The sequence below is a fragment of the Grammomys surdaster genome, unplaced genomic scaffold, assembly GCF_004785775.1.
Source record: "Grammomys surdaster isolate TR1022 unplaced genomic scaffold, NIH_TR_1.0 126121, whole genome shotgun sequence".
Taxonomy (NCBI): Eukaryota; Metazoa; Chordata; class Mammalia; order Rodentia; family Muridae; genus Grammomys; species Grammomys surdaster.
The window spans coordinates 5,245,463-5,266,895 of record NW_021620929.1 but is presented as its reverse complement, the minus strand read 5'-3'; the positions used below and the strand labels follow the sequence as shown (position 1 = coordinate 5,266,895).

The following is a 21,433-nucleotide window of genomic DNA, read 5'->3' as shown; positions in this document are numbered from 1 at the left end:
AGAGAGAGAGAGAGAGAGAGAGAGAGAGAGAGAGAGAGAGAGAGAGATATGCTCAGCAGACTACCTGATGAGACCGAAACAATACTTCCCATGTTGACTGACCAGAGGCCAGATGCTTGGACGCATCAGCCTTTGGGATGTTCCCTGTGTTCTCTAGAAGGGTCACGTGGCTGGGATGTCTGGTGGGTAGGGTAGCCCCAAGGATCCCTGCTGACCTGGCTGGACTCTGTCTCTGCAGGATGCTGTGTCTGCCTTGCTAGAACAGACAGCTGTGGAGCTAGAGAAGAGGAAGGAGGGGAGAAGCAGCTCCCAGACACTGGAGGGCAGCTGGTAAGTGAGCACACCCCATGGAGCTAGACACAGAGGTCTCTGACCACATAGTGTCTGTGGCCAGGTTCCCCAGAGAGCATCAAATACCTGTGCTTACAGTCACTTGGGGCAAAAAGGCTAGCTTGGCACAGTGGCACCCTAAACCCTTGCCCAGTTTGTGTTCCGTGAATCTCCTGTGTCTTGTTCCTTCCCTCTGTGATGTGATTGTTTGTTTTGGGATGCTGACATTTATTTAGGCCTAAAACAAGCAAAACAGTCACGGAGGCTCACATCTGTAATCCCAGCACCTGGGGGACTTACGCAGAAAGATTGCAGTAAGTTCAAGGCCAATCTAGATGACATGGAAAAAAAATTTAAGCTCTACTACAGATTTTAAATTTAAATCATTCGCCATGAATTATACAGTAAGACTTGTACTTGGTTACTAGGAATAGATGGAAGAGATAAGAGAAAGGGGATGGGTTGGGAATGAAGCTCACTGGCAGAGTACTTGCCAAGCATGCATAAGGTCATCCGTTCAATTCCCAGCGCCGGAAGAAGGAGAGAAAAGAGGAGGAGGAGGAGGAAATTATTAAAGCTGTTTCTTTGTTACTTAAGAACAGAAGGAAACAATCCAGTCTCCCAGCTCCATAGAGTTCCTGGGAACCCAGGTCTTCTCCTCCCTCCCTCCCCATACCCCCAGCCCCACCCACCCCTCCCCACCCCCGCTACCCCCAGTTTGCTATCTTTACTATGAGACCTCATCATCGAGGCTGCTTTACAGGACAAGATGACTGTTGTACCCCTGCCATGAGGCAGTCATCCACCAGGAAAGATTAAAGATGACCGTGCTTGTGTATCTCACAGCCCAGAAGTTCTTCTGCAAATCACACAGAGCACCTTCCACGGGTTTCGCCTTGGCTAGCCTTGGCCATGTGTGGTCCATTCCTCTGTGAGGGAGTGTGAGAAATGAGCACTGTTGCTTAGATGTGAAAATCAAGTCTCTGCCACCAAAGCAAAGAGGCAGGAATGGATCTGAGGCAGAGGAGCTAGCTCCACCTCAGAGGAGGGCTGGAGAAAGTCAACAGCTTCAAAAGAAAGTACTTCTTCCTCCTGGCACCTCCCCGTATTTAAAACGAAAGGCAGGGCTAAGGGGCAATGCCAAAGACCTACTAGGTATTGGGAAGCTTTCTCCCTGAGCCAATCAGAATGTCTAGACAAGATCTACTCCACTGTGTGATACAGTGTTCCATACCGCAGATACAGTGTGGCTCAGTGCTACTGTATTCTTTCACAAGGACAGCAAGATGGCGCCACACACATCAGCAGTCGAGACCTCTGCTAGAGTTTCAGTGCTGACTTTGTAAAGGGTCTTTTATTTGTCTCTTGTCGTTTGAGACAGGGTCTCACTTTGAAGTCCTCTATACTTTTACTTTAAAAAAAAAAAAACCTACATGTAGCAGGGTGATGGTGGCACACACCTTTAATTCCAGCACTTGGGAGGCAGAGGCAGGTGGGTCTCTGCATTTGAGGCCAGCTTGGTCTACAGAGTGAGTTCCAGCACCGCCAGGGCTGCACAGAGAAACCCCGTCTGGAACACCATCTCCTTCCCCCCAAAATAATGACAAGTCATTCTTGCACACATGCAGGAGACAGCATCATATTTTGGTAACTGCAGTCTGTCACAGTCACAGGGAGAAAATGGCTGATGTAACTTCTTCATAGAGCACCCTGGGGACTTTTGTTCTGTTTTTGAGATAGCACCTGACTATGGAGCCCTGGCTACCCCAGCAGTTGCTATGCAGACCAGACTCCTCTCAGATTTCTAGATAATCCTCTAACCCCTGCCTGCACTATGCCCAGTTTCTTTTAGCCATTCTTATACACGGCACACTGTTAACTGTAGCCAGATTGTGCAGAGCACAGCAGGACTTATTTTCCTCTCTGAGTCACATGGTACTCACCATGTGAGGCCTCTTCTCTTAGATCTACCATTCTCCCTTCTTCTCTGTGAGGTCAACTTTCTGATTACGTACATAAAGGATAAGGGCAGTGTTTGTCTTTCTGCACCTGCCATCTTTCCCTTAACCTAATGTCCTTTAGGGCCTTACGTGTTGTCACAGGTCACGTGACCGCTATCATGGCTGACTAGCATTCAGTGTATGCAGACCACGGTTGCTAGTGGACACTTGGCTTAGTCCATACCTTAGCTGCTGAGAACAGGGGGTGAGCAGACTTTCTATTGCAGCCAACAACCTAGAAGACACGCTTAATAGCTCCTTTTTTGTGTGTTATCACTGGTATAGTCCCAAGTTCTGTAATTGGTCTTGGAAGGAGCCCCCCACCACCCATACAATCTTTAACTCCAGGGGTCACCATATGTTTCCGGGACAGGACCAGATGGTAAATACCATCTGCTGTGGCCACACAGCTTCCTCTGTGTCTGTCAAGTTGCCTCTACCATGTGAACGCAGCCATGGGCCATGAGTAACCAGCGGCAGAGTCTGTGTTCTGTCAACAGTCCCATCTACGGCTGCTAGAGCCGACATTTCTTAGCATGTGTTTAATGCCACAATGATCATTGCCCTTTTTATTACGGTATTTAAAAAAAAAATGGACTGGGATAAAGAAAGAAAATATCCAATTTAAAAAAAAAAACCTTCAGATTTCTAAAAAAGAAAAAAAAATAGACTGGGGAATGTAGGTAGGTCCTGGGTTCAATTCCCCAGCACACCACAAACTTGGTGTGTTGCCACATGGCCTGTAAATCCAGTGTATGCACTCTGGAGGTGGAGGCAGGGGAATCAAATTTCAAGGTTTCCCTTGGCCACATAATGAGTTCAAGGCTAGCCTAGGATACTCTGAGACCCTGTCACCACACAAAAATCAACATACCTATAAAAGCAATTCACAGCTTCAACTTCCCAGGAAAGAAAGCAGCAGGCTGGATTGGGCCCATTGGTGGTAGTCGCTGGCACGCACACTCTTTTGCCATTTTTCCCTGTGTTGAAGAGCATACCAGGCCACTGGAATCTTGTATTCCTTTGTTTCTGGGTTGGTCACAGTGTCCATCTCACTCTCTGTCCCTGGCAACCCTTCTGCTGACAGTCACCCAAGCTAAGGTCTGATGCCAGAATCAGCCCAGGTCCCCTCTCCCCGCACCCTGGCACAAGATCAGTGGTTTCTCCTGAATTCCAAGCTAATGCTGAGACTTTTCAAGCTGTCTCCTAGCAACGACCTTCTGTTCTTGCTCCCCTCGTGGCCCCCTCTCTCCCCACCCCCTGCCATTCACACTTCCCAGATGCCAACTTACAAAGAGGGCCAGGCCTCCCAGAGCTGCTGTGGTGGGGTAGGTCCATCTGCAGCTCCCTTTCTGAGGCCTGGAGGTGGCTTTTGATCCTGGGGCAATCACCAGCTTCGACGCACCTGCTGCACTCTGGCGTCCAGTGGAAGTCTCCCGAGATCAGCCCTCTGCACTAGGATACTTGCAGTATTAAGGCCCAATGAATATATCTGTGCTACCCTCCCCCCCCCCTTTTTAACTGTTTAGGCGCCTTCGTTGTTAGCATCCAGAGGAGCGTTTCTCTCCCTCAGTCTGCTCTGGGGCAACACTGGCCTCCAGCTCTCTGAGATCAGGTGTACATCACCACACTCAGTGGAAAACTACATTTGTTTCTTTTGAAGGGCCACAGGCAAAACACAGAAAGAGGCAGCCAGCAGGGTGGCTCAGTGTGGAAAGGCTCTTGCCCCCAAGCCTGACAACCTGAGTTCAATCCCCAGAATCCACACAGTAGATAGAGCGAGAGGACCAACTTCGGGAAGTTACCTTCACTCATGTTCATACATGATAATTGACCAGAAAGAAAACACAGAAGATCATCTCAAACCTTGGGAGAGTGAAAACTCAGACGTATGTCTGTCTGAAGCAATGTTCACAGGTGGCCCTGCTGTGTCCCTGAGCCCAAGCATGTCACCTTGCAACATACACGTCACATTCTCTGGTAGGCTTGTTAGACTGGAAACACTCTCAGCAACAGAGACTAAGAATACCCTGAACAGCCAGGCGGTGGTGGCGCACGCCTTTAATCCCAGCACTTGGGAGGCAGAGGCAGGCGAATTTCTGAGTTTGAGGCCAGCCTGGTCTACAGAGTGAGTTCCAGGACAGCCAGGGCTACACAGAGAAACCCTGTCTCGGGAAAAAAAAAATACCCTGAACAGGCACTCTCCAGCATTAAATTGAACTACTGTACTGACCTAGAATGTGTACATTTGGGGCTGAGGATACAGCTCAGTAGCAGAGTGTTGGCCTGATACAGAGTTTTGCCTGGTCTGGGGTTCGGCTTCCAGCACCGCCAAAATACAAACTGAATGAAGCCCATGTTCGTGACTTGACTGATGATGCCACTAACTTGCCTGAAGAGAGCATCATTTGTCCACATTCTCACTCTGCTCAGAGACACGTGATAACATCGGCTGGCGTTTTTCGTTCGTCTCTTGGTTTGCCGCTACAGTGGGTAAAAGATGCCTTGTGTATTGTTTCTCTGCACTATAAAGATCGAGTGCAGTCTTTTTTTCCCCTGTCCTGGAACATTTCGATGAGATTTACAGTAAAATAGCAGAGACTAGCCTAGCAGTCAAGTGTTTAGTTGGGCTAAGCTGCTCCCTGTTAGCAGCCTGTGGCACTGGATTAGGCTGTCAGCCCGTGCACTGTGAGGTGACCACTGTTGACTTTCTGAAGCAGCCAAGAAGGGCTGCTGAGTGAGTGACTCCTGCAGATTGCTCTCTGTGTTTGCTACCTGTGGATCTGTGTGTCTAAGGCTATCGAGGTTATTGGGGCATTAGAGGAGAGAAAGGAGAGCAAAACTCCCTTATCGCAACTTCCCTCCTTAGTGGGGAGGAGTCTCCATCAGACAGAGGTTGACTGCCCCCGCTGGGATGCCTCGGGGAGATGCTGTGTTTCCCCACAGTGCGCCTCACAACAGACTGTATGTCACATTCTGCTTTGGCTGGGATTCTAGTGGCTCAGCATGGTGACTCTGCTCTCACAGGCCAGGGCCTGGCAGGCATGTACATCTTTGAGAAGTCAAGATGGGGTGAGATGTAAATTACCACCCAACATGTGCAGCCTATTAGTCTCACAGTTCCTTCCAGCTCTGGAGACCAGGGGACAGGTGACAGGCATGTCACCAGAGTATGGGCTGTTCAGCAAATGGTACTGAACACTTAGCTATACAGATGGGAAAATTAATTTTTATTCTTATTTCACCTCAACCAAAAGTTACTCTGGTTTGAGCCACAGCTTTATCTTTAGCATCAGAACAGAAACTATGGAACGTCTAACAGAAAGGATGGGAGAGTCTGTTGGCTGCGATGTAGCCCGTGGTAGAGTGCTTACGTGTGCATAGGGTCCAGAATTCAATCCCAGGATAGCCATAAAGAAATAAGTAATCAAGCCAGGCAGTGGTGGCACACACCTTTAATTCCAGCACTCGGAAAGCAGGGGCAGGCAGATCTCTGAGTTCAAGGCCAGCCTGGTCTACAGAGTAACTCCGGGGCAGAGAAACCTATCTTGGAAAATCAGACAAAACAAACAAACAAAAAGTAGAGTGAACCTGATCCCACCTGATGGGTAGCTTTATAAAAAGGGGGAATTTGGGCATATAAGGAGACACCAGGTGCTCCTGAGCACAGAAAACACCAAGTGAAGACAGCAGGAAGGAGCCATCTTCTGCAAGCCAAAGAAAGGGACCTCAGGAGAAGACATACGTTCTGTATAACCTTGATCTTGGACATCAGCCTCTGGAACTGTGGGAAATACAGTTCCGGGATGTTTCAAACTTTGGCCACCTTAACCAGTAATATCTAACAGAAATGACAACCTGGCTCCATACCAAAGAGTTGTCCACAGGTGTTCATAGAACTTCGGTGTGTGAGAGACAGCCGCAGTTCGATGTTCAGAGACTGATGCAGCACTAAACACACCACAGCCCGTGGAATATTACTCAGTAATACAAAAGAAATGAGCTACTGATGGTTGTAGGGCCTGGAGGGACTTCAAAATATGCTACCAGACACCAAGGATGCCAGAGCATGAGTTGTCTGACTCTTCTTATATGAAACTCAAGAAATATCTGATTCAATCTATAACATCAGGAAGCCCACTGGGGGGCCACCAGGGAATCGAAGGGAGGCTGGTGGCTAAGGTAGATAGAGGGGCACTTTTCTCATATGGAATGGTCTGTATCTTAGCGCCCCCTTCTGGCTTCCATGGGCACTTGCACTCAAATGCACACATACAGACGTGAATACACATACATGCACATACACAAATTAATAATAAAATTGGTTATTCTGTTTGGGTCCTAGTGGTAGAACCTGGGACATCAGACATGCTAGGAAACTGCTTTGATACTGAACTCCAGCTAGCCACATACTGAAGGTTCTTTTGATACCTACCCTTAGATCATAAGTCTTAGAGACCCTGCCTGGATGCACTTCCGGGCAGGGGAATAGAGGTGGAATGGTGTCTGGGGGCAATAACCATAGCATTATGTCGCCACAGGACATATGAGGAAGAGGCCAGCGAGAATGAGGCAGTAGCTGAGGAGGAAGAGAGAGAGGAAGAGGAGGGAGAGGAAGATGTCTTCGCTGAAAAGGTCTCCCCAGAGGCAGAGGAGTGCCCAGCATTAAAGGTAAAATGAGGCAGCCTGAGAAGATGATCTTTCATCTCTGTCTGGCCTGTCAGAAAAGGCTGTCAGCATCAGGGGACAGCTCTCCAAGTGGGTACTGTGCTCAGAAGTGGTGTGCTTTGATTTGTATTTGGAGACAACAGTGCACCAGCAGGGGCTGATGCATCCCAACCTTCTCTTCTGTCCTCCATGGCTTCCCTGTTTCTCTCTAATCAGATCTCAAGCCTTGCAGTCTTAGTTCAGAGCCCATCTGTGCCCCTGCCGGGTTATGTAGTCTTGGGTAGCTAGCTTCATTCCCACCTAGCCTCTATTTCATCATCTATAACATGCACACAGTAACACCAGCCTTGCTCAGAGGCCTGGAGCTGAGATCTGTATTGTCAGTGCCCTCGGGATGCCTGCAGCTAACATACCTGGTGTTCTTGAACATAGCCCTGGGGTAGAGCTTCCAGTGCCACGGAGTCCTAGAACAAAACAAGTACTTTTTCTGACTCCACTATACTGAGTTCTCCCACCAGAGGGCGCTCTAATAGCACTCAAGCATGTGCTGTTCCTGCTAAGTTTCTGGGCTGTGTTTGTGTCATTTATTGCCAGTGGCTACTGTATGCAGGCAGTAGAGAACATGATGATCTGTACGCTTGTTTGTTGTTTGTTTGTTTGTTTGTTTGTTTGTTTTGACAGGGTCTCACTGTGTAGCCCAGGCTGGCCTTGAACTCAGTTTCCTGAGTACTGGGATTTTAAGCTTCTTATAATCCATGATTTATCATGGACCTATTGTCAAAAGGTGGTTTGCTAGTTGCCTCCTTAATTCCAGAAAAAATATCAGAGTACTGGCTAGGACCGTTACTCTGGGAGCTAGGAGGTCTTGGGTATAGCTGGTGCTTAAGTACACACACTAGAACCTGAGTACCACCATGGTTTACAGGAGCTACCGATGCCTCCTCCAGTCCCAGCGGTTGAAGAGTGGGAGTGGCCACTCTGGCGATTGTCATTCTGCTCGGTGCAGCTGCTGAGGCCAGCAACGTGAGAGCCTAAGAAGTCCATCTGTGCCTGAGGCCAAAAGCGAAATAATAGAATTCTGTGGGAGTTGCCAAGTAGACCAAGAGAGCGCCCTGAGACTCAGGGGACATTGGTGTAAAAACTGACTTCTTCCACAGGTGGACAGAGAGACCAATACTGACAGCGTGGCCCCATGCCCCACTGTGGTGCGCCCCAAGGACCGGCGGGTGGGTGCTCCCTCACCAGGGCCATTTCTTCGAGGGAATACCATCATCCGCTCCAAGACCTTCTCACCTGGACCCCAGAGCCAGTATGTGTGTCGGGTAAGCAAGCAGTACGTGTGACGGTACCTTCCCCACCCCTCAGAGGAGCCAGGGGTCTACTCCAACTCTGGATGCAAGTAGGGGTTACTCTCAAACTGCATCTTACTCTCACAGTGTGTCTTGGGCATCTCTGGTAGGTTAATTCCATGGGCGTCGGCTTCCTTCATGTATTCAATGGGGAATATATACGCCCATTCCTTGGGACTTTTTACTCAATCGATTGATAGAATAAAACCAGCTGGCATGTGGCCCTGAGTGATATAGTGGGTAAGAGCACTTACCGTGCAAACATGAGAGCGTAAGTTTAAATACCTTAGCACCCGTGTAAAAGCCAGACATAGCCACACGTGCCTTAACTTCAGCACTGGGCACAGAAACAGGCGGACCCCAGGACCTCACTATCAACCAACCTAGACAAGGTTACTGGCTTTGGGGTGAATAAAAAGACCTTGTCTCACAGGGAATAAAGCACAGAGTGGTAGAAGACCACACCCAGACTCCACATGTGTACACACACATACCCTACACAGACAGAAAATAAACTTTTTAAAGAACAAAGAATATGCCGTTGCAGCCAAGAGGAGGAGGCAGCTTCCCTCACGACTTAAAAATTGAAAGGCACAAAACGTGAGAGTAGCCCTGTACAGCTGTGATCTCAGCTACTGGGTGCATGCCTAAGGCTGGAGGACCTGGAGTTTGAGAGTTCAAGGTCAGCCTGGCTTTGGTGTGTCTCTTGTGGTAAATGTTATTTGGGGGTCTCCATCTCACCTTAGATGGTTTAGTTCCCAAATAAAAGACACAAACCATTGTATTTATAATAAACCTTTTAAATGTACTTGAGCTGTGCACATATCAACCCTTTGTGCTATTTTGTCTACTTTCCTATCCATAACCCCAATATTCTTGCTATATTCTGCCTGGGCCTCTCTTACTCCAACAGGCTGGCCCTCATGGCCATGTGCTCACGATCCACCTGCTCTAGGGCATCTTCTTCCCCTGTGACCTCACTCCTCCTCCTCCATCTCTGCCTGAGACGCCAAGCCCAGGAACCTTTAGCCCCGCCTACCTCTCTTCTGCCCAGCTGTAGGCTGTAGGCATCTTTATTAACCAGTCATGGATAACTTGGGGGCCAAGGTTTACACAACAAAAGCTGGTGTACATGAAGCTCTGCTCATCTTGGAGCAACCAGACCTTGAGATAGATACAGCATTTACCATTTGAACCCACTAAACCCACTAAACCAGACCAACCCACTAAAACCACTGTCTTGCTTCCCAGAATACTCATTTACCAACTGTTTCCTCTTCATTGAATGTTCTTGCACATGTATTTTAAAGACTCTGTGTGTGTGAACACCACAGCAAGATGCTGCTGGCTGCTTTAGTTTTGAGTTGCATTGCAACGAAACTGTTTGTGACTGTGTACACCATGAAATACAACCGAAACCAAGTACCTGGCTGAGTGTGATGGCCCTTACCTGAAAGAGCTCCAGGTCGTGTCCGTTGGGGGAGGTGGGAGAGGACACGAGCCTGCAGTACTAGCAGCCGGGAGGAATTGACAGAATGTCCAGGAATTCTAAGTCGTCTTTGGCTACCTAGCAATTTCAAGGCTAGCCTAGGCTACATAGAATCCTACCTCAAAAAGAAATTAAGTGTTCTATGAGGTTGACGGGGGTGTGTTAGTTAAAGGGTGAGAAAGATAGCAAACTGTGACCCTGGGACTTAGAAAGACTGAGGCAGGAGGATCCTCAGTTTGAGACTAGCCTGCCATATATGGCAGACTCTATGTAGAAACCAAGAACTGGCTTGGTGATGTTGCCCACCTACCTATAAATCTGAGCAATTTGGAGAGTTGATGAGGCAGGAATCTCAGGAATTCAAGACCAGAGTGGGCTACAACCCTCCCACCCCTTGCAGCCCCACACCCCACATACCCTAAACAAGATAAGTGAGAACTTACCAGCTTAGAGATTTAGTTTAATGGCAGACTGTTCGCCTAGTAGCTTAGCATTCGCAATGCCCTGTGTCCGGTGCTCTGTACTGGGGGTTTATAAAAGGAAAGGCTTGATAACCAGGCCTGTTCGTCAACGGCAATATACTTCCTGTGAGCTTTCTTCCTTACCATTCATGGGCTGCCCTCTCTTCCCAGTGGCCACTCGCTGAGCTCACGAGCCTTGCCTGCTGTATGTATGGCCTGTGGGCATCCTGCCATCCTCAGATAGTTTAACAGACCCCGTAGAGCTGGCCAAGAGCCTGGCCGTGGGCTGTAGAGGCCGGTGGTTGCTCGTTGGTTTTTGAGATACTGAGGATGCTGGGCTGGAGCTCTGCCTCGGCCCAATTCTTTTCTTCAATTGATCTATGGTTAACATTCCAACTTAAAGAGATTTAAAGAGAATAGCATTTGACATTACCTTTCAGTTCAGGGGAGGAAGGGTGGAAAGAGTAGAGGAAGGGATTCTTTGAGACCCCCCAGGCCACATCTTCTCTCAGGGCAGCAGTTGGCCCAGAACTCTGCATTTCATCCCCTACCTCAATATTTCCACCACCACCACCACCACCACCACCACCCCTCTCTCTCCCAGATGCCACCCTGTGAGGTCCTGAACCCTTTCTGAGGCAGCCTACTTTCCTTCATGCATGGAGCGTCTGGGTATTTACCAAGTCTAAGGGGTCAGTCATTCTGGTTGCCTGGGCTCTAGAACCAGCTGCTGCTTGCAGCCTGCCTCGATGGTAGCATACCTAAGACGTGCGCCTGTCTTCTCTGCATCCTGGGCTGAAGTGATGCTTGCTACTTACCTTCCCTGCCCAGAACCTTACAGATCCACTGAGTAGTAAGAATCAGTAGAAACACCCTTCCTCTCTCGTTTTTGGAGAGGGGAGGGGAATTTTCCAAGGTCTCAGGAGCCTATCTCCAAGGCCTAAAGTCATGAGACTGCATGGGAAGCTTCCTCCCTCCATCACCTCAAACTGCACAAATTAAAGTCACTGGATGCCCCTCACAAAGCCTTTCCTGAAGTCCTTCCCAGTGAAAACAGAGGCCTCCTCTTCTGGGTTAAGTCTCAAGCTAATCATTCAAGCCAATCGACATCTGTGGGAGCTCTGCAGGCCCAGCGCATATGGGCTGCAAAGCTTATAGGAAATGCAGGATTTCCTGAAGTCATGGAACACTGATGTTGGAGACCCTGCATTCTACTGAAGGATGCTACAGTTAGGTCAGCTCACGACCATGGAGAGAAAGATCAATCAGTGCTTCAGGCAGGGGTGGGGGACAGGGCAGCCAAAGGAGTTAGGCCTTTGGGGTAACAACTAAGACCTCAGCTTTTGCAGATCAACTACCTCATAAGCATGCAGTGAAAAATAAAATAAACGAATGCCACTCTTCAGAAGTCACACCGAGGGAAATCAGTGGTTGGCTACACCAGGGGAAATTAATGCTTGTTTATTATCGGAATTAGAATATAGCTGAGATTTTGTTATGACTGAAATGGAAGCATTTCAGTGAAGTGTTACTCATCTGTACAGCCGTCCCATCGGTTATATAGTAGCTAGCTCTCCTTCTTCAGTGAATGCGTATGTGTCTGTGCGAGCATATGCCAGAGTGCACGTGTTCTCTGGAGACTGGAAGAGGCTGCTGGATCTCCCAGACCTGGAATTGGAGGTATGAACTGTGACTGTGAGCTGCCTGACATGGGTGCTGGGAACCGAACTCGGGTCCTCTACATGAACAGCAGGTGCTCTTAACCACTGACCCATCTCTCCATCCCCAATAGCCATCTGTTATCAGTGCCGTGGTGTCACAGTGCTTATGACCCGAAAGAGAAGATCAGTGAGGCCTGCTCTGCTGATGCCTCCTGCCACCTCGGGCCACCCAAACTCTGATTGTGCTGCTGTTTTCTCCACTTGCTGTGGGAGTTTCCCCCTGAGATGAGGGCAGGTGTGGTGCATTTGTGCAACACAAGCAACTAGCCTGCCTCAGTGTGAAACCACATACACACACACACACACACACACATGCACCCTGGCAAACTAAGCTGAGTTGAGATTCAAAGCCTAGGGCAACTGCATGCAATTGGCAGACTAGTGCCGGCCTGACTCTAACTGTAAGGGTCTTGGAAACAAGAGACTTCTCTACCGAGAGACCAGCCTTGTTTCTGACTGAGAATCACAAAATGCAGTTTTTCTGTCCTGGGCTAGAATTGCATCTTCAAGCCAATCTCCCTACCATCCCCCAAAATAGGTTTCTTGAGGTTTTTTTTCAATTTTCTTTATTTTCATTTTTTGGTGTATGAGTGAGTGGATATGTGTGTACATGTTGTGTGGTTGGGATGTAATGTGATTTATGAGTGTGTGTGTATGTGTATGGTTCAATGTGCACATGCTGGTACATGTGTGTGCATAGCATATATGCATGCTTCTCTGCACACACACAAAGGCCAGAAGAGGACACCCTGTGTCCTGTTCTATCACTCTTGCCTTATTTCCTTGAGACAAGGTCTCCAACCAAACTCAGAGTTAAGCTGGCAGTGATCCTCCTGTCTCCACCCCAAGAGTGCTAGGCTTACAGGTACACATGTGGCCACGCCTGGCTTGTGACAGGAGTGTTGAGCAGCAAATTCTATTACCAATTACATTGTCTCCATAGCCCCAAAATGTTTTCTTATTATTAAGCTTACAAACTACACTATAAAGCAGCCCATTGCATTCGTACCCATTTTATAGATAGAAAAACTGAGGCCCCATGACTTGAGGCACAGAGCTGCTGGAGTGCCAAGCTAATGGCTAACTCTGGAGCTTGCCACTTGCTGCCATCCAGCCTTATCTCCTCTAAGGCTTCCTGTAGCCTGATCATCACTCCTTCCAGTAGCTTCATGCATTTGCTTAGTCGCTGTCTTGGATTTCTGCGTCCAGGACAGGGACGGTGAATTCTGTTTCCTGCAGCAGTCCGCAGCACCTGCTTTGTCATTTGTTGTTGGTTGCCTTTGACCAAGTGCACACAGTCCTCTAACTTTCTCTCCTGTGACCTTATTTTTATTTATTAACGATTATAATTTTATAACACAGAGGAATTAAATCCGGGGCCTTGTGTACGGTGAGCAAATCCTCGAGCACCAAGTATAGCCATGGTCTATTTTACCTTTTCTTTTGAGACAGGCTTTCATTCTGAAGCCCACGCCAGCCTTGCACTTACTCTAAAGCTCAGGCCAACCTTGACTTTGTAATCCTTCTGCCTCGGCCTTCCGACAAGCAGGAGCTACTGGCCTGCAACCACCAAGTCGGGCTCCCTGTGACGTAAAATTAAAGACAATGATTCTCTATCATGTTTGAGTGTAAACATATTAGAATGTCTGGGAAGGAGAAGGAGTGACATTAAAAACTCACACAATCGTATGGTTGTGTAATTCCAGCATTTAGGAGGTAGAGCCGGGAGATTTGAGGCCAGCCTCGGCTCCATAGATAGTCCAAGGCCAACCTGGACTCCATGAGCCCTCGTCTCCTAAAACTAAAAGTAAAGTTCAAGAATGAATGTAGTCTTCCCTGCTACCTAATAACTTTGATTTTTAATATATAAACATCTGGGGCTTAAGGATCAACTGTCCTGGCGCTGGAGAGATGGCTCAGTGGTTAAGTGTACTGACTGCTCTTCCACAGATCCAGAGTTCAATTCCCAGCAACTACATGGTGGCTTACAACTATCTGTAATGGGTAAATCTCTTCTGGTATGTCCGAAGACAGCCACAGTGTACTCCTATACATAAAATAAATAAACAAACACCTCTAATTGAAGCAGTTAAGTGTGAGGCCGTCTTCGGGTCCCTCGTGTAACCAGTATACGTCTCTACATGAATCCCGCAGTGCTGTGCACAGCTCGGTGGTAGCACCCTGGGCTGTGGAGTCTCCATTTGGTGATCTCTGCTTGTGAACTGTGAAACCATCTTTGTCTCTCTGGAACCTTTGTCTGAACTGAAGCTATAACTAAGCCACCAAGCGTGGAGTTAGGGGCTCCACCCACGTGCTCGCCGTTTGCGTGACGATCGCCCTGTGTCTGGTCAATGATGAATAGCCACGAAAATAATGACACCAATAGCTTCTGGGTAGAGACCCACAGCCGTGAACTGACAGGTGCCGGACAGGTGCAGCAGCACAGCGCCTGTTAACCCTGCTCCTTTAGGAAATAGGACTTAACCAAGAAATCACCCCGTCCTCACCTGCTGGAGAAAGGCTGTCGTAGATGAGAATGGGGGCCTCTGGAGAAACATGAAACATGGCCAATGCAAGGATTTGAGTGGGAAGATGGCTAAGCTCAACTTTAGCAGAAACTGTATATTCTTTCTCCATATGGGTGTGTCTCCTTGGCCTTGGGGTACCCTCCTTCCCACCATGCATCTCTTCGCTTACTGTACTGAAGACCCAACATGCACGGCTCAGGCTGTACCACTGAGCTCTCTCTCTGGCCCAAATATCTGTCTCCAAATTGGTTCCTTTTGAGTCACTTAAAGGTGGACTCTCTAGATGATAGGGACAAGTGGGTGTAAGCCACTCTTTGCATGGCAGGACAAAGGGACAGTATGTCCTACAGTGCCACCTCATCACACCCTGCCGAGCAGCTCTTCAGTGGCTTTGGGCAGGTTCGATGACTCCTGAGCATTTATGCCCTGTACACGACTGTCCTTGAACAATGTTGTGAGGATACCCCAAGGTGCCTCATCTAATTTAGGGTCATATGGAGACAGGACAATGGCACACACCACACCTAATGCATGTTTAGCCAATGGTCACCTTAAAGGGATGGGAAGTTCAGAGCAAAGCCTGGAATAGAAAGCTCAGTGTCTGGGTAGTATTTGAGGAGGTAATGTCTTCCTGTTCCCACTGAACCTTTTTTGGGGAGGTCGGGACGAGGGTCCAGAACACACTCTTCCCATGCCTGACTTCCTCCGGTTTCTCTCTTGCAGCTGAACCGAAGTGACAGTGATAGCTCTACACTGTCCAAGAAGCCACCTTTTGTTCGAAACTCCCTGGAGCGGCGCAGCGTCAGGATGAAGAGGGTAGGAGTCACCTTAAGGCTCTTTGTGTGCCTGCTGCTCTTCAGGAAGGCCTATGGCTAGCCAGAGGCTGCTGTGTCAGGGAAAAGGGCGAGTGGGTAGGACAGGGCGGGTGGGATGGCTCTGCAGAGAAAGCTGCTTGCTGTGTGACCTTGATGACTGAGTTCGATCCTAGGAACCCACGGAAAAGTCTAAGTCGAGAACCAACTTCACACACACAGTTGTCCTCTTACCTCTACACGTGTACCATGCATGCACATTCAGTCATTCTCGGACATGCATACACACACATAATGATAGACCAGGCAGGCAGGCAGACAGACAGACAGACAGACAGACGCTCACTCTGGAGGACTAGTCTAGAACTTCCACATTTCCGTCCCTACAATTATGCTTGTCAGGGGCTGGGGAAATGACTCAATGGGTAAGGACACTTGTTTTACAAGCACAAGGACTCAAGTTTGAACCCCCCCCCCATTAAAAGCTAGGCTTGGTTGTGTCTGTCTGTAACCCCAGTATTACTGGTGAGATCGAGACACGGGTAGATCCTGAGAGCTCATTAGCCAGGCCTAACCAAAATGGCAAGTCCTGGTCCAGTGAGAGACCCTGTCTCAAGGCAGTAAGATGGAGACATGGGGGGAGACACCCAATACGCTGCTCTGGCACTTTTCTAAATGCTACAGCTATTTTAGCATGCAGGCCTTTGTAAAATCCAGCCATAGCCCTAGAGATCACTGAGAGGGTGCTTGCCTAGTGTGTGCAAAGGCTAACGCCACAAAACAAAACATACTAAAGCAATAACACAGTCTAACGAGCCCACAGCATGTGAGACTGATTTCAGGGATGGATTGGTCCAAAAACTGAAGGAATTCCAGCAGGCCTCTTGCCCCTTCTCACAACACGGCCCCTCCCACATAGCTGAACCTTTTGTCTTTCCTTTTGAGATAGGTGTTTGTCTGTGTAGCCCTGGCTGTCTTGGAATTTTCTCTATAGATGAGGCTGGCCTTGAATTTATAGAGATCCCCTGCCTGTGCCTCCCGAGTGCCGGGATTAAAGGCATGCCCCACCACTGTCCCGATCTTTAAGTTTTTATTGATTCTTTGTAAATTTCACATCATGCACCCCAATCCCACTCATTTTTCTAGACCTTCCTTAACAGTCTTCCATCCTTGTAACCTACCCACAAAAGAAAATTTAGAAAAATAAAAATTTAGCTGGACAGTGGTGGCGCACACCTTTAATCCCAGCACTTGGGAGGCAGAGGCAGGTGGATTTCTGAGTTCGAGGCTAGCCTGGTCTACAGAGTGAGTTCCAGGACAGCCAGGGATGCACAGAGAAACCCTGTCTCAAAAAAAAACCTAAGTAAGTAAATAAATAAACAAATAAATAAATAAATAAATAAATATAAAAATTTAAAAATTAAAAAAAATATATCAGCAACAAAAACATCATGCCTTGGGAGCTGCACTGTGTCACAGACAGCCGAAGTCTTTTGTTTTTTGGTTTTTGTTTTTTGGGTTTTTTTTGTTTGTTTGGGTTTTTTGGGATTTTTTTTTGGTTTTTTTTTCGAGACAGGGTTTCTCTGTGTAGCCCTGGCTGTCCTGGAACTCACTCGGTAGACCAGGCTGGCCTCGAACTCAGAAATCCACCTGCCTCTGCCTCCCAAGTGCTGGGATTAAAGGCGTGCGCCACCAAGGCCCGGCACAGCCGAAGTCTTAAGCAGAGTCTGGCTACTGGCGGCCCAGTAGACCACGCATTGAGGCAGAACCTGAGGGCAGGGTAGCACCACACACCATTCACAGAATGCTAATGCCCTAAGCACTGCAAAGGAATCTCAACTCTCCGCCTTCCCCCACCCCCTATGCTCCACCCACTCTAACCTAGAGCCCGGCCTGTGTAGATGCTAACAACTGGGCCCGCGGAGGGCTGGCATGAAACGGGAACCCGAGCATCAGGACAACGGGGTCTCTGTACATGGTACACATGCTGTGTGACCGTGAGAGTGTGCTCTGTAAGGGGAGGGCGACTGTACATAAAGGAAGGTGGGTCCTGGGGTCCAGGAGACTCAGATCTGTGGTGTGTCTGGGCTGAAGCCTCAGGCGGGCATGAGCATCATTCCCACCCCCGCAGCCTTCTTCCGTCAAGTCCCTGCGCACAGAGCGCCTGATCCGCACCTCGCTGGACCTAGAACTGGACCTGCAGGCCACGAGGACCTGGCACAGCCAGCTGACTCAGGAGATCTCAGTGCTGAAGGAGCTGAAGGAGCATTTGGAGCAAGCTAAGAACCATGGGGAGAAGGAGCTGCCACAGTGGCTTCGTGAAGATGAGCGCTTCCGCCTGCTGCTGAGGATGCTGGAGAAGAGGGTGAGTACCACTGGCTGGCTGCCTTTCAGCAGTCCTGTGACCCCACTGCAGGTTCCCTGGAGAGTTCAGGGACCTGGGAGGCCCTCGGCTTCTTCTTCGCTCTACAGGCGTTTCCGTTGGTGTTTTTTCTGTGAGTGCTTAATGATTCAGAAGCACTCACCATGAATCTTTCATCAGATACAGCAAGCACCTTTTCCAGGTGGGGCACGCATGTAACAGCAGGCCGAAGCAGGAGAATTAACAGTTCAACACCTGCCTAAACCATATACTGAATTCTAGTCTAGATGACTAAGCTAGACTAAAACCCTGTCTCAATTACAAATAAACAAAAAGCAAAACAACAACCAAAAAAAAAAAAAATCAAACAAAAGAAGGGAGCCGGAAAGAAGATGGCTCAGTGGTTAAGAGCAGTGGCTATTCTTCCAGAGGTTCTTGAGTTCAATTCCCAGCAACCACATGGTGGCTCACAACCATCTGTAATGCGATCCGATGCCCTCCTCTGGCACACAGGTGTACATGCAGATAGAGCACTCATATATGTGTGTGTGTGTGTGTGTGTGTGTGTATGTATACATACATATATATGTGTGTGTATATATGTATATATATATGTGTATATATAAAACTAAATACATTTTTTTAAAATTTAAAAACAAAAACCAAAAGAAAAACAACAAAATTGAGTCAATTTCTTGGTCTGTAAAATTAAAGCAACTGTAAAATCTCCCCTCCCAAGCACCTGAGGAGCAGGTAAGACATGCACTTTACCAGGTGTCTCCAAGCACACTTCCTTCAGACACACATAGGGCTTCTAGTCCCCGCGTCAGTCCTCGCAGGCCGCTGATGTGAGCATAGCCCATGGCCCTTCTACACAAAGCAGACCCTAGGGTACAGACTCTGTGTTGCCGACAGTGAGCCTGCAGGCCGGAGGGCTCTCTCTCTCACGTCACACCCTTGTTTGCTTTGCCTCACAGGTGGATCGAGTGGAGCACAAGAGCGAGCTGCGAGCCGACAAGATGATGAGAGCGGCTGCCAAGGATGTGCACCGGCTTCGAGGCCAGAGCTGTAAGGAGCCCCCAGAAGTGCAGTCTTTCAGGTGAGTGTGTGATCTCACACTTTCCGATACCCCACCGGCCTACCGGCCCTTATCACCTTGGCTGGCCTCATAATCCCTCCTCCTGGGCACTGACTGCCCCGTTGCTTGAGCAGAGCTGTAGCTTACATGGGAACAGATGTTCATCTTCTGCCAGGCTCCTGTAACGCTGTGAGCACCGTGGTGCTCTGGTACCAGTCCCCACACAGCTCAGCCCAGTTTGTGAGATCCTCTTGCTTCATGAACGAGCCACTTGGCTCATCCTTTCCTGTCAGCCTTTCCAGTATCTGGTAATTGCAGGAGCCTGGCTGGTGACAAGAGGGGGGTGGGATATACTGGATGGTCACCTAGCTTCCTGGCTCTGCTTGTTTGTCTGCCTAATATAATCCTAGCTATGTGCGTGCCTTGCTGGGCCTACACGTCAGAGGAGGGACACAAGTGTCATTTGGTGTGGGCCTTCCAACACGAAGGGATTTAGATTCATCCTCCATCCACTATACTGTGAGTCAAGGCCATCCTGTGTTCCATGAGACCCTGCCTCAAACACACACGAAAACCAAAAATAAACCAATGTTCTTGTACACACACACACACACACAAATATATGCATATGTATGTGTTTCCTGCATTGGGCAAAAGGTACTTGATATGCTAATAGGTCAGGCATGATTTTATCCTCTATGTCACTCGATACAAAGGATATTTGACAATGTGTGGAGGTTGTTTGTTTGTTTGTTTGTTGTTTTTAAAGATGGGCCTATGTGGCTAAGACCTCAAAATCATGGACCCAAGCTATGTTTGTTCATCAGCCTCTCAAGTTGCTGAGATTAGAGGCATATGCCACCGTGCTCAGTGTCCACAGATTTCAGATTTCATAGCCAGAGTTCAGCCATGTTAACAGCATTTAATAGTAGCCAGGGCTGTCACTAAATATCCTATAGTATACAGCAAACAGATTGGGGTGTAGCTCAGTGGCAGACTACGTGCTTGGTATGCATGATGCCCTGACCCAGAACAAGAACGAAAATACATATACATATATTCTACTATATATAGTATATAATATATAGATCTATATATGTAGTATATATAGTGTGTGTGTATGTATGTATGCGTGTATGTGTATATGTATGCTGAGTAAAGTTGAAACACCTGTTTTCCATCACAGGGAGAAAATGGCATTTTTCACCCGGCCTCGGATAAACATCCCAGCTCTCTCTGCAGATGACGTCTAACCACCAGAAAAGTATTTCCTTTGTTGCACGGACCATGCTGTGAAGGCTGACTGTGACTAAAGTTATTTATGAGGCATTATATGAAGGTACTGAGTCACAAGTCCCCGAGCGCTCTCATCGGTTTGAAGACAAACAGATTTTTTTTTTTTAGTTCAGATTTTCTTGCTATTATTTAAAAAAAAAAAAAAAAGACAAAGCAACCATAACAACAACAACAAAAACCAAACAAACAAAAAACCAGCATTAAAATGACAAGATTGTATAGTTTGTATATTTAGGAATGTATTTTTGGGAAAGAATTTAAATGAACTAAAGCAGGCGTTAAATGGCTGCTAGTCTTAAAATTGTCTAGAGTTTTCTTTTTGTACAGCAACAACTTTTAGAGGTTTCCCTGCAATAAAAAGAAAAGTTGTATTTGAGGGGTGGTAATCCTCAGAGGAGGTCCCCCAGGTGGCACAGCACAGCTAACCTGCCCTAGTTAACGTTATTTTGTACAATAATACAAAGAGGAGAATGTACAGAAATCGTGGGGGAATTCAAAGACTGTCCATGGATCGTTGTGAGCTGTGATGTGTCTTTCATGTGGCCACCTGACCTGAAGCAGGTAGCACGGAGCTGGCTGAGCAAGGCCAGCCCAGAATGGTGACAGGCCACACCCATCTCAGATGCCCAGTGACACCGCTATGGGAGTGAGGGGAGGGCTGCGGAGAACTGCGTTCGGATCTATCTCTATCAATAAAGTGGCCTTTTAAGAAAGAGTTTCTCGTCATTTGTCTCCGTTAAATCTTCAGTTTTATTTCCCTGGTTTCACTCATCTCCCAGTCCTGGAATTTTTTTGTTTGTTTGTTTGTTTTGGTTTTGGTTTGGTTTGGTTTGGTTTTTTCTAGACAGGGTTTCTCTGTGTAGCCCTGGCTGTCCTGGAACTCACTCTGTAGACCACGCTGGCCTCAAACTCAGAAATTCGCCTGCCTCTGCCTCCCAAGTGCTGAGATTAAAGGCGTGCGCCACCACTGCCCGGCTGGAAATTTCTTTTGTTTTCTTTTTTCTTTTATTTTTCACGTTATACTTATTTTTCCGTTAGATTAATGTGACTGCTCAGCTCTTTGGGAACCTAAGGTCTGGTGTCGTATGTCTGTGATCCCAGCACCTGGAAGGTGGACGTGGGAGTTCAAAACCATCTCAGCAGTATGAAAACCTGTCCTTAAAAACTGAGCCTGGAGAGATGGCTCAGGGGTTAAAGGCACTGGCTGCTCTTCCAGGGGACCAGTATTTGAGTCCAAGCAGCCACACGGTGGCTCACAGCTATATGTAATTCCAGTTTCAGGGTTCTGAGACCCTCTTCCGGCCTCTATGCATACCCACTATGCACAGACATGCATGCA

The 21,433-nt window shown here is 48.0% G+C and overlaps 1 protein-coding gene across 1 annotated transcript in view; it reads left to right on the top strand.

Annotated features, from left to right (window-relative positions):
• Positions 1-20,809, top strand: part of Wwc1 (WW and C2 domain containing 1) — a 146,856-nt gene extending 126,047 nt beyond the window's left edge. The window contains exons 17-23 of the mRNA XM_028756466.1: positions 239-330; positions 6,872-7,001; positions 8,156-8,320; positions 15,270-15,362; positions 17,490-17,723; positions 18,698-18,819; positions 19,985-20,809. Of these exons, the coding sequence (XP_028612299.1) occupies positions 239-330; positions 6,872-7,001; positions 8,156-8,320; positions 15,270-15,362; positions 17,490-17,723; positions 18,698-18,819; positions 19,985-20,051 (903 nt within the window). The 3' untranslated portion in view covers positions 20,052-20,809. The remainder of the gene's footprint in view (positions 1-238; positions 331-6,871; positions 7,002-8,155; positions 8,321-15,269; positions 15,363-17,489; positions 17,724-18,697; positions 18,820-19,984) is intronic.
• The last annotated feature ends 624 nt before the right edge of the window (positions 20,810-21,433 follow it).